At 36.6% G+C, this 18,789-nt stretch overlaps 2 protein-coding genes across 2 annotated transcripts; both read left to right on the top strand.

Annotated features, from left to right (window-relative positions):
* The first annotated feature begins 4,241 nt into the window (after nt 1-4,241).
* LOC141634244 (uncharacterized) lies at nt 4,242-15,426 on the top strand. The gene is made up of 12 exons (XM_074446474.1): nt 4,242-4,439; nt 10,867-11,177; nt 11,515-11,718; nt 11,832-12,047; nt 12,213-12,621; nt 12,987-13,247; nt 13,342-13,645; nt 13,729-13,914; nt 14,192-14,299; nt 14,497-14,572; nt 14,961-15,059; nt 15,164-15,426. The coding sequence occupies exons 2-5, from the start codon at nt 10,878-10,880 to the stop codon at nt 12,522-12,524; spliced, it is 1,032 nt and encodes a 343-aa protein (XP_074302575.1). The 5' UTR covers nt 4,242-4,439; nt 10,867-10,877; the 3' UTR covers nt 12,525-12,621; nt 12,987-13,247; nt 13,342-13,645; nt 13,729-13,914; nt 14,192-14,299; nt 14,497-14,572; nt 14,961-15,059; nt 15,164-15,426.
* On the top strand, nt 8,696-10,523 carry LOC141627918 (uncharacterized). Its single transcript, XM_074441114.1, has 2 exons — nt 8,696-9,584; nt 9,655-10,523. The coding sequence occupies exons 1-2, from the start codon at nt 8,696-8,698 to the stop codon at nt 10,521-10,523; spliced, it is 1,758 nt and encodes a 585-aa protein (XP_074297215.1).
* Nucleotides 15,427-18,789: the final 3,363 nt, after the last annotated feature.

An 18,789-nucleotide genomic window follows, 5' to 3' on the forward strand; every position in this document is an offset into this window, starting at 1 on the left:
TAAGAAGAAGGACCCCATGTGGCTTGTTACTTATAATACGGTTTACGAAAAGAAATCGTACTTTGTGCTTCCCGAATTGCTGTCTCTATTACTACTCTGTGCTAACCCCTCCGCCCCAGTTGGGAGCGAGAAAGGAGGAAGAATCTGTTGTTTTAGACATTGCGGGAGCTGGTTTGGGGAAGGATGAGCTGCGGTCACTCTAGTCTGCGACAAAGCCTATCATTCAAAGAGGAGGTCTTGGTTGCACGAGCTATGGAATTGATGAGATAGTTGATGACGAGCGATCAAAGCAATGGAGTCCGACTTGGATTCCGATGAGCCCAAAGAGACCCTTGACTGGGGAGATGATGAGAATGCTGATCCGTTGAGCCATACGGATGCGGAAGCTAAGAAGGGTGCAGCCGCTCAGGATTAGCACCATTGAGGCTACCTCTAGTAGCCAGAAGCCGACGAAATGGGCCATACCGTGGTCCTTCTTGATCAACTATTAGTTGATCGAGCTCGTTATAAACTTCATTTCATTTGCTTTGTTAAGACAATTTTTATTGCCTTTTGTGTGCGCGAAAACTTCGCATTTTATATCGCTTGTTTAGGATTCTTAAGTACTTTAGACTTTATTCTGGGTTTTGCGCAATTTTGGGCGCGTATTATTGTGCACTTGCTGGTATTTAGAGCTTGTTAGCTCAAATCATTGAGCAATTACGAAGATCTATGAGGTTGCAGCAGTGTTTTCAGTCGATCGACTGGTTCCAGTGGTCGATCGACGATCTGCGAGTTCCAGGCGACAATCGTTCATGTCTACTGTCGATCGATTGGGTTAAGTGGTCGATCGACCATTCGTCTTTCTTTTTATTCACGACCTCTCCCCTGTTGTGTTTGGTCGATATGCGGACTTAAGGGAGTTTTCTACTCCACTTTACTTTCCGTCCCTTTCCTTATTTCTTCTATTCTCTCAATTGTGCACATATTTACCGCTTCAAAATTGTTTCTCTCAGTCTTATGCGTGGTATTTTCTGTCTTTCAGGTACTTTTTAGTAGCACTGCTGGCTACTGAAACCTCCTAGCTTGCGCTGGTTTGGGGAGGCTTCCTTTGCTGTGCTTCAAGTCTTGTGAGTTCCTAATTTCTTTACCTCATGTCATATTTTAATTCCTTTCTCGCAAATTCCCATTTCTCTTTTCTTCATTATATGATTTTGCACAATGGGGACATTGTGCGATTTGGTTTGGGGGAGGGTTCTGCGTCGCATATCATTTGTTTTCATTCACGTTTAATTTTGTTTTGCATTGTTTTATTTCATTTCTCTTATATATACAAAATTTCAAAAAATTGAAAAAATTTCAAAACTTTCCAAAAAATGCACGTTTATTTTAGCATATAGGTCGAGTCGGAACGGTAGTATTTCCATGATGATTTTGCATTTGCACCTGTTTTGCCTGAGCCTTGCTTATCAACATGTTATTAGTAGAATCGTATTTGCATATCTACGAGTTTTCGTTGAATTATTCGCTGGACTTGAGACTTGACTTAGAAAATTGGCAAGCCACATCATATTTCTGAGATTTAGAGCCTATAACTGGTGACATTCATGACCGGTTTATTTAGGAATGTGAGTAGTACTCCTTATGAGACATGTTTCCTTAATTTGCATAAATATGAACTTGATCTGCTAATACCTGTATGCATTCGGTTTGTGGTTAGTTGACACATGTGGTAGAGGTTTCCCTTTTTCTCGTTTTGCCCATAAACTCCACACTGCCAAAAATATCCCTTTTTGTCCCATTTACTACATCCTACATTTAGCCTGTCCTTTGTCAAGCTAGTAGTCTGTGTTCTTGGGGTTGTTACTCATTTTTGGTGGCATATGCTCTGTTGAGACGTTATTGGGAAGATGAAATAAAGGAAGGAAAGAAACAAAGTGAAAAGAAACGAAAAAAAAATATGAAAAAAAGATTCGAAAAAGAAAAAGAAAAGAGAAAAAAAGAGTTCTGTACTGTTCAAAGCAGTCGATCGACTGCCAATTATAGTCGATCGACTGAGGATCCGAGAAAGAAATCACTTCGCATAATTCAAATCCTTATCTTTTGGCGATTTTTGCTCCCATGTTTCATTTATATTTTATGGGGAGTTTATTGATTTAGTATTTTGGAGATTGTGAGTTTTGTGCTTGCTATAGCACCGTTTCGTTTGATTATGAGCAAGAAGTTGGATGTTGCCATTTGGTTCCGTTTTGGTACTAGCTTGATCACCTGTACCTCCAATTTTCCATAATTGTTTTGCCTCTTCTTACCCATACCTCACATATCCCATATATACCTCGGCATGTGTCATTGGTCATCTGTTTGGTTGGAATGCATATGTACGGTCATAGAGATCATTTTCATATTTTATTGCTGGCATGTCTTCATAGGTCGTAGTTAGGTGAGAGTCACTACAAAATTAATTCTTTCTATCCTCTTTATATCCACCTGTGCTTATTGACTGATTTGAGCGACCCGCGAGAGTCCAATTTGATAAGTCTCCATAGTTAACGGTTCAGCATATTTTTAACGACTGTATAATTCGTTTGCATGATTCACATTACTAATTGATTGTTGGTTATGCATTAAATTGGTTTAGGCTTTACAGTTGACAATTCGCTCTGAGATTGAACTCGTTCCTTTAGATAATTAGATCGAGTCTAGTTCTTGCTTGGGGACAAGCAAGGGTTCGGTTTGGGGAAGTTTGATGCGTGTCTTTTATATGATGTTTTACATCCCATTTTACACGCATTTCAGAGCTCATTCATTTAGTTTATGCTACATTTCTCGCTATTTCCGTCTACTTCCGTATTTTTGTACATTATTGCAGAAATGTGAAGAATCCAGCGGAAATCGAGCTAAATTCGTCCCCGAGTATCCTGCATTACATGTGACGAGAAGTATTTGCTTAAGGAACGAGCTTTGTGCGCAATCCAAGACCCAAAAGACAAATCCACGAGTTTATAAGAGGTAAGTAGCAGCTCATCCAGTCGATCGACCACCTCCTTCAGTCGATCGACTAACTATCGGGTTCCAGAAGCTACTGTTTGTTGAGGACCAGTCGATCGACCAGTCCTATCAGTCGATCGACCCAACTGCTATTTCAGACGAGAATTAGAAGACTGAGGAAGCACAAGCCCATGATGCTAGGTTTAGGAAATAAGAAGTTACGTTAATTGCTATATAACGTAACCTAGAAACATTCAGTTTCATTCAGTTTTTACCTAAGTTTTATTATCAGTTTTACATTAAGTTTACATACGGTTTTAGGAAGAATTAGGGTTTGGAATATTGTAAGCATTGGAATTTTCGCTCTTGTTCTTAATCATTCTTATGCTATTCTCGGTATTCTTCTGCCCTATTTCAATTCGTCTATTTCGTTATTAGATTAGAATTGCTAGTAGCTTCCCAAAACCATCTTTATTAGTGCATGTTAATTGTTTGCCCTATCGCTTTAATTATGAATTCAACTCTTTTATGCCCTAGTGTTAGTATTAGTATCACTTTCAGCATGAGTAGCTAAATAGTTTGTACTAGGATGTAGGCGATTTATGGCATAGGCGGCAATAGATTACACATGGACTGAACCCGCGTGTTGGTCGATCAACCACCCTACCCGGTCGATCGACTGACCTCGTGAGCTTTATTTCGTTTTAATTGATTTTAAATGTTGTATTTAACGAATCAAATGCATGCGACCAGTTAGATACCTTATTTGTGACGGACCCATTAGATCGAAAGATAGGGAAGGCTGTTAGACCATCAATTCAATCGACTAAACTGTGCTAAGATCGAAAGATAGGTATAGTTTAGACCATTAGTCACTTTTCAGGACGAGAGTCAGTATTAGTGATATTAGGGACCTATAGCGACAACGAAAGATGCTATTTGTTAAGAGTGGACCGAGAGGACCTCTTGTTTCCCGCCTCACTTGTCACTAGTACAGAAATGACATTAGGCGGGTACAAATGGCTACGGTCATGATAAACAGCCGTAGCCTATTGTAAACGGCTACGGTTGCTAGCAACTAGCCGTGGCTAAATATATAAAAAAACATAAAAAGCTTCGGTTCATTAAAAAACCGTAGCCAAATGTATTTTGGTACACAATTAAGGCAACGGCTCTTTTATCAACCATAGCCATTTATCACAATAAATTTTGGCGCACAAGCATATAACTTTCGCGCTGCTTTATCTAAACACTCTTACCTCAAACTCACAATTAAATATATTATATTTCTTAAAAAAAAAAACTCAACAAATAAACACACATTCTAGACATATTTCCTCATCACAGTTTCCTTCTAATTAAAAAAAATTACTCTCTATCACATCTCGACACCACCGCCTCATCACCAGCGACGACGCTCACAGCCACGGTCACGACGCCACCTGCACCACGACTTCTAGGCAATTAATCTGGTATTTTTTCTGTACTTCTTGATTATTTATTTAAATTTTTTGCTTAATTTGATTTAGAGTAAGCTTATTTAGGGGGATATGCAACTGATTTATTCTGGGCAATTAATCTGGTATAAGCAATTGATCTTTAGTGTTATTCTTTTGGATTTAGGGCTTAGAAATTCTAGTTTATTATTGAATCTAGTTCTTGTATTGTCACTATATTTCGGTGTGTATTATTTAATTTAGGGTAAGCTTACTTCCATAAAATTAGACATCCTGCAGATGAAACTAATGAAATATCCATGGCTAATTCTCGTTCGTCCCTCTCTCTTTTTATTACACTTGTTTATTTAGATTTTCTGATTTTTTTATACAAGAGTTGATGTTTTGTGTTGTGGGTATTGATTGGTTATTGTTTCTGATGATAAAGGATGCATTTTTTTATGTTTTTTTAATGGTTTTGGAAATTGGGTATGAATCGATGAGGTGTTCTAACTTAGGTATAGATTGTTGGGTATTAATTTTTTTGATGATTTGTGATACTTGGTAGTTTAGATTGATGCTTGGGCTCATGATTTATGTTGTTTGATCAAATATTTTGATTCGACTGAGTAATTTGGTGTTATAGTTATACAACTCACTCGTATGGTTGGATTTTAGAATATTACTCCCTCCGTCCCGGTCATTTGGTACATTTAGTTGAATTAAATTTACCCTTGGAGAGATTATAAATGTTAAGCAAATGATTAGGACGGATGTATTGGTTGTTATATGGTCATTTGAAGTCCGAGTGTTCATGTGTGATATCAGTTGATGAAAAGGGAAGAAAGATATAGAAAGTATGATTTCAATAAAACTTAACACGGAGACTTAACAGATTAGGATTTGTTCTTTAACTGGAAAATTCCATAGTATAGTGCCTTAACTGTAAACAAATGAATAGTTTGGATCCTTATCTTACCTTTAACTCCGAAGTATATTATACTACGAATCATATATTTATCAAATCCACACCAAAATTTCGCATGTTAGAAATTCCCCACATATTTTGGGACTACAAATTTCGCTGTCAAAAAAATATATCTTTCTTCCCTTTGCATCAACTGTATAGTGCTATGTCCATTTTCCTACCTCTGTAATCCGTATATTTTTATTCCTTTGTCCATGAATATCATTTTGATTGCATCAACTAGTTTCTTGCCTTTAATTGGAAGACGATTTTGATTAAAAAAGAATGCTGACAGTCCTTATAGATTAGCTTGAATTTTTGATACAAGATGGGGGAGAGTGAGAACTTGAATTGGGATCACTGACTTGCAAAATAAATTAAAACAAGGGGCAATATTTTTGACTTTTAGTGAAATTGGATGATAGTAATGAGAAAGTTAAGAATTAACACTAAGACAAGGACCTATACTATTAAAATTTTTCCAATTACGAGATTCAACTATAGAACTTTACAGTTAAGGATCTCTACTCAAACACTGTTAATTTTTCTGTTAACTTTTACTTTTCTGATAAATTAAAATGTGTGTTTTATCTTCTTCTTCTTACCCAAATGCTGAAATCACTTCTGTTTATATTTTAGTGCTTGAAAGAAAATATTTTAATCCAACTTTATTACTCTTGCTTCATTTGTTACTGATGTAACTTATTCTTACAATATCAATCATTCTCATGCTCCACACTGAGACTCTTCATTAGTCGTATACTCGTATGTATTCCTTCTATCCCGGTTTAAGTCTTCCTTTATTTTACCAAACCTCTCAAATTCTTTTCAGAAACTGTTGTATTCATTAATTGATGGTTAGTTATATGTGATGAAAGTTGTCCACTCACCACTTGATGCAACCTGTGGTCGTACCAGCTGCACATACACTTTTTTGCATAAAAAATAATGAAAGTTGTCCAATTTTAGCAAGTTTTATACGAGTAGGCAAACGGAGGAGAGTTGAGAGCAAAAATATATGATGATTTTTTCAAGAACAGGGAGAGATCAACCAAAGGGGTTAGCTATGAATAAGAGGAGCAAAGCGTGAATCAACTTTATCCTAACGGAAAATATAACGGTGTTAAGGTTGAGGTCCTTAACTGGATAATTTCAAAGTTGAATTCCTTAACTGAAAATTTTTCTATAGTATAGGTCCTTATCCTGGTGATAACTCAGAAAGTTAATGGAAAACTTAGATAATTGAGGTCCTTAATTGAAAATATGTGATAGTTTAGAGCCTTGTGTTACCCTTTACTCATATACTTCGTAACAAATATCTAAGATTAATTATAGTAATTCCTTCCCCTGCCAAGAATAATTCATCAGACAATGATTGCGTACAAAATATTTCACAACCGTAACTAAGCAATACTGATATTTTTAAACATTTTGTTTCTTATTATGGAGTAATTTTTATGGATTGTAATGGCATTCTGCTTTTGGGTCTCTAACTCTCAAACATTAAATTAAAATTTTGCAGAAACAAACCACAACCATAACCATAAATTTACTTGCAACAACTTTAAATATTATATGCTAAAGTTTTCTTTTATTTTTAATTAGTATACTTGGCAAGAATCTCTTGTGTTTAATCAGGTGTATTTTCTGATTATCTGATTGTCTTTTCACTTTTCACTGGACCACAATTTTTTTGTTCAAGTTCATAACTTCTATTTGCATGAAAATATTGTGAGCAAAGGGCAATGAAATTGGACAATTTTCTCAATTATCTAGTTCTTGTTAAACATGAATCAAATTAACAATCAACACCGAAAATTAGCTTTATGTGCTCACTTGAATCTTTTAGTGTTGTAGTAATAAAATTTCTTCTCCCTGCGTTATTTGTTGATTAAATGTGTTCTTTGTTGTTTTTAGAGATGGACCGAAGTTGGATGTATAATATGAAACGCTCTACTCTCGAGTTTAGGATTTTAGTGAAGGAGATATTTGTGAAATGTGCTGCTGAGAATGCAATTAAAAAAGGAGAGACACGCATATTATGCCCTTGTATTGATTGTGAAAATTTAAAGAAAGTTTTAACTCCTGATATATGTGTTGAGCACTTAGTTTTACGTGGATTTATGAAAGACTACACACGTTGGATATTTCATGGAGAGTCGATTGTTTCCACCTGAAACCGTAGTGGGTGGAGAAGAGAGAGCAACATATGTTATTGATGATGAAGATATTCAAAGGGATCGGGTAAATGACTTGATTGAGGATGTGCAAGTTAATTTTGAGGATGACCAAAAAGTTTTGGAGAGTTTGCTCAGTGATGCGGAGAAACCTTTGTATCCTAACTGTAACAAATTTACGCGATTGTCTGCAGTTATGAACTTAATGTCTTTAAAAGTGGAAAATAAGTGGAGTGATAAGAGTTTTACATCATTATTAGAACTCTTAAATGACATGCTTCCGGAAGATCATGTTCTTCCGAAATCCACTTATGAGGCTAAGAAAATTATGTGCCCAATAGGCTGTGACTATGAAAAAATTCATGCATGTCCAAAAGACTGCATTTTGTACCGCAAAGAATATAAGGATTTGCAGGAGTGTCCTAAATGTGGTACATCACGATATCGATTAAAAGATAAGGACGATGATTCTCCACAAAAGAAAGGCTCTGCTGCAAAAGTGGTTTGGTATTTATCCATAATACCAAGATTTAAACGATTATTTGCCAATCTAATTGATGCGAGGAACTTAAGGTGGCATGCAGACATGAGAAAAAAGGATGGTAAACTTAGACATCCAGCAGATGCCCCTCAGTGGAGAACTATTGATAGAATGTTTCCAGAATTTGGTGATGAAGTTAGAAATTTACGACTTGGCCTTTGCACTGATGGGATGAACCCGTTCTCTACTTTAAGTAGTCAACATAGCACATGGCCTGTCCTTCTTTGTGTTTATAACTTGCCCCCTTATTTGTGTATGAAGCGCAAATACTTGATGTTGTCACTTCTTATCCAAGGACCAAAGCAACCGGGTAATGATATAGATGTATATCTAGAGCCCCTCATTGATGATTTGAAATTACTGTGGAATGAAGGAGTAAAGGTGTATGATGCGATTTGCCAAAGAAGATTTCACTCTGCGTGCTATGTTATTATGTACCATAAATGATTTTCCTGCATATGGTAATTTATCTGGTTACTCGGTGAAAGGGAAAAAGGCATGTCCAATATGTGATGACGGTACCATAGCTCCTCGTCTCACCTATAGTCGCAAGAATGTTTATACTGGTCATCGAAGATTTTTGTCTCGATACCACCCTTATCGTAGGATGAAGAAGGCATTCAATGGAGAGAAAGAGAGTGGAATGGCACCTATTCCACTAGAGGGAGATGAAGTATATGAACAAGTCAAAGATATTAATGTTGTTTTTGGAAAGCCTAATAAATTTGAAAAGAATGCTAAATATAAGAAGAAGTCTATATTCTGGAATCTTCCATATTGGCAACACATGTCAGTGAGACATTGTATAGACATCATGCATGTAGAAAAGAATGTTGCCGAAAGTCTTATTGGGACTCTTCTCAACATTCCTGGAAAGACTAAAGACGGCTACAAGGCGAGGAAGGACATCGAAGAAATGGGAACAAGGAATGAGCTAGCACCTCAAGAGAAAGGGAAACGTGTATATCTTCCTCCTGCTTGCTACACATTGTCTAAGAAGGAGAAATTTATTATATGTGAGTGTCTTCGTGGCATTAAGGTACCATATGGATATTGTTCAAACATGAAAAATCTTGTTTCCATGAAAGATTTGCGACTGATTGGACTAAAGTCTCATGATAATCATGTGCTAATGCAACAATTTTTACCTGTGTCGATTCGATCTGTTTTACCAAAACCTGTGAGAGTTGCTATTACCAGGCTGTGCTTTTTCTTTAATGCAATATATAGCAAGGTGATTGATCCTGACACACTAGACAAGCTGCAAGCTGATATTGTAGAAACCTTGTGTCAATTCGAGATGTATTTTCCCCCTTCTTTCTTTGATATTTCGGTGCATTTGGTTGTTCATTTGGTTAGAGAGGCTAAACTTTTGGGCCCCGTACATTTAAGAGATATGTATGCGTTTGAGCGATATATGGGAGTTTTGAAAGGGTACACTACCAATAGATATAGGCCAGATGCTAGTATTGTAGAAGGATACATAGCGGCGAGAGGTTATAAGATTTTGCCTGACTATCTCGTTTGGTGTGCGGCCGTTTGGGCTACCGAAGTCTCGACATGAAGGAAGGCTTCAGGGTAAAGGTACTATCGGAGCAAAATGGGTATCACTTAATCCTCAAGAGCTTAATGATGCTCACTTTCTTGTCTTACAACATCTGACAGAAGCTCATCCTTACATAGAGGAGCACATGAGAATACTGAAGGCAAAATACCCTAAAAAAAATGACAAGTGGTTGGTTGAAGAACACAACAGGTCTTTTGTGAAATGGTTTAGGGTTAAAGTACTTGCTGAGTTATCGTGCACACCAAATGAAGTTGGTGAAACTGTTAAATGGTTAGCTTATGGCCCCAATACTGAATTAAAATCATATGAAGGTTATGATATTAATGGGTATTGTTTTTATACCAAGCGTCAAGATAACAAGAGTACAATGCAGAATAGTGGAGTTACTTTAGTAGCTTCGTCTACTGAATTTAGCAGTGGTACACCTACTTGTAATCAAATGTCATATTATGGGATTATTGAGGACATATGGGAACTTCAGTATACAACATTCATGATTCCATTGTTTAAATGCAAATGGGCAGAAAATAAGAAAGGTGTTCGTGTAGACGAGTATGGTTTCACACTGGTTGATTTTAGTACGCAAGGTTACAAGAATGAGCCTCTTATTATGGCTTCACAGGCAAAACAAGTGTTCTATATTTCGGATCCTTTGAATGATAAGTGGTGTGTTGTACTTCAAGGCAAGAGACGTATTCTTGGAGTGGATGATGTAGTGGACGAGGAAGAATATGATGATTTTGATGATATTCCCCCATTTTCAGAGGGTTTGCCTTCAATGCCGGTTGAAGATAACTTGGAAACTAATTATGTACGAGTAGATCATAATGAGGGTATCTGGGAAGATAGAGATGAAACAGGAAATTAATATTATCGTTATTAAAGCTAAAATGATTGATAGTGATATGCTGTTTAATACAATAACATGTTTACTATAATATTTTCAGGTTTTACTACTTTATATTGTTTATTTATTTTTGGTAAATGGTTATTAATTTCATTAAACCAAGCATTGTTAACACATCTAGATGAACATCCCACACCCCCATTATCCTTTGATTAACTTGCAGCTTGATTCTTTCCACAACCACATCAGGTCTTCAGGTCTTCTTTTCTTCATCTTGTCACTATGTGCTTCCATGAAGCACAACAAGCTGCGTTCCTCATACTCCAAATATTGTTATATTGACTGACTATGTTTTACTGTATAGGTTTTTGTACGATGGAGGATCATGATGCTTCAGGTGGAGATAAGACAAATGAAAACTCAGGTGGAGATAAGACAAAGAAGCAAACTCAGACAAAGAAGCGAACTCGAGGACCAACTACTTTAAAGAAGGAGGAGGATAAAGGTCCGTTTCTTCTACAGTGGGATAAAGCTGGTTTTCCAACAGGGAGGTACGCAACTAAATTTGCAAGCTACTGTGGTAAGAAGGTTCGATGTCAAGTGAACATTAACTTTGATGACTGGGATAAAGATGTAGAAGATAGTCTTAAAAATTTGCTCTGGAAAGATATTTCGGTACGTATTATGTTCATGTCTTATATTAGCTATTATTATTTTTGTTGTCATGGTGTCGCACTTAATCGAAATAATCGACCTACTCAATAAGTTTCAATGAATGAATTGAAGTACATTAAAACGATGTGTCCTGTTGATTCGATGAAAACGAACTTGACCCTAACTGACCTTTATGTGAATTATCTGTCCAAATGCTGGTAACAAGTAATGTTGTTGAGTAGTTGTCATTACTGTTGGCAAAACTGATTTTTTACGTTAAACTGATCTGTCCAAATTCTGATGCAAGTAATGGTTTGGTCATAACTTATCAGGTCATCTTACAATTTCTTTATCGCAGGCAAAATATTTAGTCAATGAGACACACAAGAAGGACGTACTAATCAATTGTGGAGCAAAGTGGAGAGATTTCAAGGGTAAATTGACTAGAAAGTACATTCGAAATAAACATCCAAAATATGACTCCCCAGCTGATTGTTATAGTTTCATTGAGCCTGCTGATTGGGAGAAATTTAAAGCTTACCGAGAGTCAGATGAATTTAAGGTGATAATTGTCATAGTTATGTAATTTCTTTTTCAGGTAATCATATTATCATCTGAAATAATTCCGTAATTCTTATTTTAAACATATTTCTACTTCATTTTCTTTTAATGTAGGAGAAGAGTAAAAAAGCCGCTGAAAGTATAAAGCATAATGAGCATCCTCATGTAATGGGTAGACGAGGATACAATCAAAGGATTCCTGAGTGGATAGCTTCATCTTCAAATTCTGATGAAGTTATTGATCGTAGTTGGTATTGGATAAAGGGAAGGACTAAGTCATCAGATGGGGAAGTTCCAGATGAGAAGATTCAAAAAGTTCAAGACGAAATGGTATATACTTGATACTTAACTGTGTTGAACTGACCTTTCTTAACCAGTTTATGAGCACATTATTGTCATCAGAAATGATTTAACCTTCACTAACAACTTCTTCCTTTGCCTTGATTTTTTTATTTATAATCTCTTATGTTATTTTTTTTTTTAATAATAATCTAGGTTGAATGGCGAAAGAAGGTAAAGTCAGGAGAATTTGTTCCTCATAGGTATGATGATGTCTTGTCACGTAGTCTAAAAAAGAAGGAACATTCTGGTCGAGTAAGAGGTTTCCCAGGCGGAGTTACTATCAAGGATGTGTTTGGTACATCACATGGAACTTCTCATAGGGATGTGGGGATTTCTGATCAACAAGTAGCCGAAATCACTGAAAGAGTACGAAATGATACTATAAAGTCCTTAAGCTCTCTAATTCGACGGAGGCTCGACAAGAGGTCAGGGTATGTTGAAGCTAATGGGCTTAAAAGTACCTGAAAATATGGATGAACTCCAAGGTAGTTGTCAATCGGCAAACCCGGAGAAAAGCATAGAGATGAGCAAAGAAAGACAACCAAATCCTACTGAAATTAAGGTGTGTGACTAGAATATTTTGTGATAGAAAAGTCTACTTACATAGTTACATATATAGAATTAAACTTTGCCTTTAAACCTTGCATACAATTATAAAAGTAACGATCTTCCCTCGATGAATGGAAAATGCGCAACTTGAGCTCTCGAGTTAGTCATGTAATTGAATAATATTGAGCAGTCAAAGTACTACTCCATATAACTACTGACCTTGAAGTATAACTTGGGTTAGAATTTTTTTTTTTTTTATGTTGCTGCAATTTGAGGACGACATGGAGTTGGGTTGTTCTTCCCATCAAAGCATACTAGTACCCTTAGTCGTATATATTGTATTATCTTTATTAACACATAAATCTTCCGATATTGTAGGAGCCAACTAAGTGTCGCCTAACTTGTATACATGATGGAGAGACTTTCGGCGTTGCCATAGGTACAGTTTACCCACCATCGAAAGATAGCATTCCGGTCATTCATGGTACACCGCTATTAATTGGTAATGCAAGGGTTTCCGTTGATAAAATTTTGGAAGGTACTGCCCCACTTCCTTTTCCTACAAAATATCATGAACGTGTAGGTGACGCAATAGGAAGTTTTGTTCAGTGGCCAAAGGAACAAATCATTGTTGGGGAGGTACAAATAATATATATACATATATAACTTTAATTAAGTTCACTTCGGGCATTTTTATTATTTGGTTTTATTAATAATGACATTTTTAAAATAGGAGTCTTCTCTGGTGGTAATCTATCGATCGCTAGTAAGGGAAAACAAGCGTCGAAAAGTTCTGGCATCAAATCACCAATCAAGCCCAACTTTGATGAGTATATATCAAGTATGAGTATAGAATGTCAAAAGTTACATGATTACCTAGCGCTAATGAGGCCTGAGGCAAAGGTGTTTGAAGTTGTACTCTCGTCGAAGATTTTTCATTTGAAGGAGAATAAATCTTTGTCATCACCGAAGAAGATATCATGCAACTTTTTCGAATGGACTTTTTAAATGTGTTATCTATTCAAGTGTGGATCTTTGTAAGATAAATATGAATTTATTTTACATAATAATATATTCTTTTTAGCCTGGTATTTAAGGTGCTATTTTCATGTGTACAAAGGTTTTTACAAAAGTTTTGTGAGGAGCAGAATCATGAAGGCATGTCCAGTGTTGGATTTTTGTGCCCGACAATCATGTCTCAGATGGGAACTGATAAAGAAGTCAACGATGAAGTAATGAATTACGTGGAGTGCAGCTTGCTTAAGATGCGTGGTGTTCGTATCATATTTGCTCCATTTTGTCAAGGGTAAGTCTTATCTTTTTTGTCTATTTTGTTTTTAGCAATTGATTAATGGGCACCAATTTTGTCTAGAATTAATATGGCCAGCTATGTTATGTGCTTTTCATAGGTTTTTAATTCCATTAGGCTGTTTCAACGCCAAGAGAACTATAAGATGCTCATTGAACTACCCTATGCAAATGAACTTTATCCTTGCTACCATTTTTAATCTCTATTCGCCTTGACTGTTAGGAGTAAGGACTAACTTTGTGGAATTTCTGTTTTTTTTACCTTTATTGGACAGAGATCACTGGTTTCTAGCTGTTATTTGTCCGTTAATTCATGAGGCCTATTTCTGTGATCCAAAGGCAACATCAAAGCGAGATGTCTCCTTTAAGCACTTGATACAGATGTAAGTGTTTGCATATTATATTTTTTTTGCTAAAATGTGTCATATTGTTCACTGATCAACGGTTCTGGTTTGACAAAAAAATTTGCCTGTAATAGTTGGTAGTATGCATGATTAGGTTGATGATTGAAAAAAAAGAATGAGATGAACGGGTGATCATGACTAACTAATACTTTTGTTTTGCTTCTTTCGAGGCGCAGTGCATTTCGATCTTTTAGGGCTAAGGCAGGCTCCACATTGAAGTCAGGCTTATCAATGAAATGGAGTAACCTTGTTGTAAGTCCATATCAATTATAAATATTAGTGTAAATTATCAAAAACTACCTTTTATATACAACTTTTTAAAATTTACTCCCTTTTAAATTATTTTTTAAAAATTACTACCTTTAAAAGCACTTTTTTTAAAATTGCTACCAAACTTCTATATTTGTGTTTTTGTGACGAAAATGCCCCTAATCTTTCTAATTGGGCAGAATTGGGTCATTTTGTTTGCTTCATATCTGGAGTTTTACATAGACAAAAATTACGTTCTTTATACGGATAGAATCTTGAAGAAGTCTACTTTCCAATGGCGTTGGAATCAATAAGTTGTTGTTGGTAGTTTGTTTGCTTATGGTGATTTTGGTTTTGTTTAATCTTTTTTTAATAAATGTTTTCGGTACAGTGTCATCAACAAACTAGAAGCACAGAGTGTGGCTATTATGTGATGCGGTACATGTTAGATATAGTGAGACGCTACCAGAACATTAAAGATCATAAGAAGGTATTTTTCATTCTATCTAACTAAGCTACTAGTCAAAATGTAGGATTAAATATTGAACTTTTGTTTTTTGATTCTAATAAGTATGTACTTTGATTTATTGATAGTGGTTTGGATCAAAAGCTTCATATACGATTGAAGAGATCAACGAGGTTCGAGACTTGTGGGCTACTTACTTTATGGACAATCTTCTTTAGTAATTATGTATTGGCACAAAAAACGTTATTGGTTTAGTTTTAATTTGTAGCGGATAATGGCACAAGAATTACTCTTTTATGGTTATTTTAGGAATTGTCGCGGATAATGTATTTTTGGAATTGTAGCGGATAATGTATGCATCTTTATGAATATTGTCTAGTATTGGGATTGATTTTGAGTTGCGGAGGCCAGGTTTACCATATGACCGATGATCTATAATAGGTTGTACAAACGTATAGCCGCGTTTTTAAAAAAAAAATTAATATGATGTAGGGCTACGGTTAAAAAATACAACCGTTGCCTTATATTAACATATGGCTACGGCTAAAAGATACAACCGTGGTCTTAGATTAACATAAGGCTACGGTTAACATATATAACCGTAGCCTTAGATTAGCATAAGGCTACGGTTAACATGAGTGACCGTAGCCAAAACTTACATTTGGCTACGGCTAATGACCGTAGCCGTTGGTTGTTGATCTAAGGCAACGCCCTGATTTACCACGGTTGTGGAACCGTGGCCAAAAGGGCTTTTTAACCGTAGCCAAAAGCCATTTCTGTACTAGTGTATTAAGGGAAGCTTGGAGGGAGAGTGATGAACCTTTTATCACTTGGAAAGGTTTTAAGGAGACTATGAGACCTGTATTTGTGCCAGAACATATTAGGAGTAAGATGAGAGCTGAATTTGATTCTTTCAAGATGACTGATGAGATGACAAGTAGAGACTTATTATAACGAGGTTTATGGAATTATCGAATATGTAGTGACTTGAATTTTAGTGATGAGATGTTGGCACTTCGGTTTGAAAAGGGATTAACAACTACTATTAAGAAGAGACTTGCACTGGTCAGCCAAGTACCATGGATGATGTTTATCAATGAGCTGGGCACGCAGAGAGGATTGCCGATATGTTAAAGGAAGAGAAGAGGGAGAAGGAGGAAAAGAAGGGGAAGGGCGAGAAGAGGAAGGTAGAAATTACAACTGAGAGTGCTGGAGGCAGTAAGAAACAGAGTGTGGGTCAAACTCAATCATATTTTTCGAGTGGAGGGTTGTCTAGTGGAGCTAGTAATGTGAATTGTTTCAGGTGTGGGAAGCCAGGACATAGGAGGTTTGAGTGTAGGGTAAATTTGGAGAGGCAAGGGAGTGGTATTGGAAATGGGAATCAGAATGGGGGTTACTATACTCCTATGTCAGGTTATGGGAGTAATCAGAAGACTGAGGGTCGGAGCAATCAGGTGAATTTTAATAATAGCTACAATCAGAGCTACAATAATAGGCAAGGCAAAGGAGTTGATCAGAGTAATGGTGGAAAGACAATTGGAACAGCTAGCACCGTACAAGGGAGTGGGGAGAAGAGTAACTAGTGTTTATTAGGAAGCGTAGAGCCTTATCATTTATAAGTATTTATGTTGTCAGTAGTTTTAATAAAGTAGTGGTAGTTCCGAAACTTCGGGACGAAGTTTATTTTTAGGGAGGTAGAATGTGACACCTCATGTTTTAAGTTTATTTTGTGATACATTTTCATGTTTTGAATTATTTTGTGATACATTTTGATAAGTATGATATGATTTGATAATGATTAAGTAAGTTAATTATGTTGCAATGATCATAAGTTGGAATGAGGCTCAGTTGTGCGAATGTTTATAAATGTTGTTTTAGTAGTTATGGGCGAACTTCGGGACGAAGTTCATTTTAAGTGGGGAAGACTGTAATACCCCGTAATTTAATAATAATTAATGAGAATAGTATGTAATTTAAATAATTAATTAATGAGATTTCTAATAATAGTTGCGAGAAAGACGTTAATTAAATAATAAATAAATAAGCAAGTCGGGAATTGGGTTTAGCTAGTAATAAGCCTTGGGCCGTGTGTTGTGAATAATGGGTTGATTATATTAGGCCTAGCAAGAGTAGTAGTCGGAATTTAAAGCGGAATTTAATAATATAATAATAAATATAATAATAATTGGTAATTTTTGATAATAATTAGAAAAGGCAATAGTTTACCAATTGGTCTCATATACTCCCTAAACCTAGTCTATAAATACTTAATAAATCTGAAAATGAATTTATAAAAGAAGAGGAGACACGTAGAAGGAATAAGACGGAATCTACATCGCTAATTAACTCGAGGTAAGACCGTCTCATGTATACTCTTTACTATGCTATAACTCGTAAACTAGACCACCGTAGGACAAGCCGTGACCATCGTTGTGACCATGGACCACCAGGGAGTGACTATGACCTTTCGTTGACCGTTATTGACCACCGTGGTGGTGGTTAGGGCCGGATTTTCGAAACTAGTCGGGGAGGGTTATGCGGGTTTAAAACAGGGGACTTCGACCCATATTCGACCCTTATTTGGACTCAACGTCATCTGGGCATGGTGGTTTTATGACCTGGGAGTTGGGTCGACCATGGGGGAAGTGTCGTGGTGGATCAAGGTGGCGGTTCGTGTGGTGTTTGGCCGAAAAACCGTGAAACAGGGGAGGGGGAATTGCTACTGCTGCTGTCGGCTTTGGGAGGTTGTAGTGGTGCTGTAGGTGGGTCGTTGTGTCGTGGCTAGGGTGTAAGGAAGGCTTGTGATGATGATAGTAGTGGCGGTTGTTGGTGGCAGTCGTGAATGGTGCTGTAAAACCGTGATTGTATACGGTTGCGTCGGTCTCGAATGTGTTGTTGGGTCGTGGGAATAGCAGCTAGAGCGTGAGTTTGGGGCCGCTCATGGGGGTGTTGGTAGTGGTGGTTAGGGCAGGCTGGACCCATGGTCGTGGGTGGTTGGGTAGGTGGTGAGGAAGGGAGGCAGTGGTGGTTGTATGATCGTAGGGAGAGGAGGTTTTGGGGGTTGAGTGAAACATGGGTAATTGGGCTTTAAGAGGAGTTATTATTATCACATGTAATTCGTAGGGCATTGCTTTGTTGCGGCATTTGTTAATTGGGTTGAGTCGGGTTCTTATGAGACGGGTTTTGCGTATTATTTTACACGGGAAATAATTAATGTAAATGAATTATAATTGATTAAATTATAATAATGTATTAAATAATTAATATTTAAATTATAAATACTTATTTATGTTAGGTGACGGAATTGTTGAGAAGCTTTAATTGGATTTCTACTTATTGGATTGCGGTATACGGAGTATTTGCTTGCGAGGTAGGATAACGATTCTACTGGACCTATTAATTGTGTATCTTCTCATTTAATTGGATGTTGTGTTAATTGAATTGAACTATTTGGATAATTGGATTATACATATCTCGTATATTGTGATTGTAAAGAGTTGTATTGGATATTCTTGAGACGGTGTGGTAGGTAGCCATTGTTGTTGCCACAGTTGGGTTGATAATGAGTTGGATATCAGGTTTAGCCTGGCTGAGGTAGACATCATGGTAAGAGCCTTCGGGTGATGTTATATAAACTTACTGGCTGAGGTAGACATCGAGGTAAGAGCCTTCGGGTGATGTATTATAAACTTACTGGCAGACACCGTTTAATACCTTCGTGGTGGTGTATTGGGAGAAAAGTTGATTTGGCGTT

Source organism: Silene latifolia, chromosome Y, assembly GCF_048544455.1.
Source record: "Silene latifolia isolate original U9 population chromosome Y, ASM4854445v1, whole genome shotgun sequence".
NCBI lineage: Eukaryota > Viridiplantae > Streptophyta > Magnoliopsida > Caryophyllales > Caryophyllaceae > Silene > Silene latifolia.

Coding starts and splice junctions, on each gene's coding strand:
- LOC141634244 (XM_074446474.1), top strand. CDS start 10,878: ATGGAGGATCATGATGCTTCAGGTGGAGATAAGACAAATGAAAACTCA. Junction 11,719..11,831: donor GAGAGTCAGATGAATTTAAG/GTGATAATTGTC, acceptor CTTTTAATGTAG/GAGAAGAGTAAAAAAGCCGC. Junction 12,048..12,212: donor AAAAAGTTCAAGACGAAATG/GTATATACTTGA, acceptor ATAATAATCTAG/GTTGAATGGCGAAAGAAGGT.
- LOC141627918 (XM_074441114.1), top strand. CDS start 8,696: ATGAAGAAGGCATTCAATGGAGAGAAAGAGAGTGGAATGGCACCTATT. Junction 9,585..9,654: donor AGGATACATAGCGGCGAGAG/GTTATAAGATTT, acceptor CTCGACATGAAG/GAAGGCTTCAGGGTAAAGGT.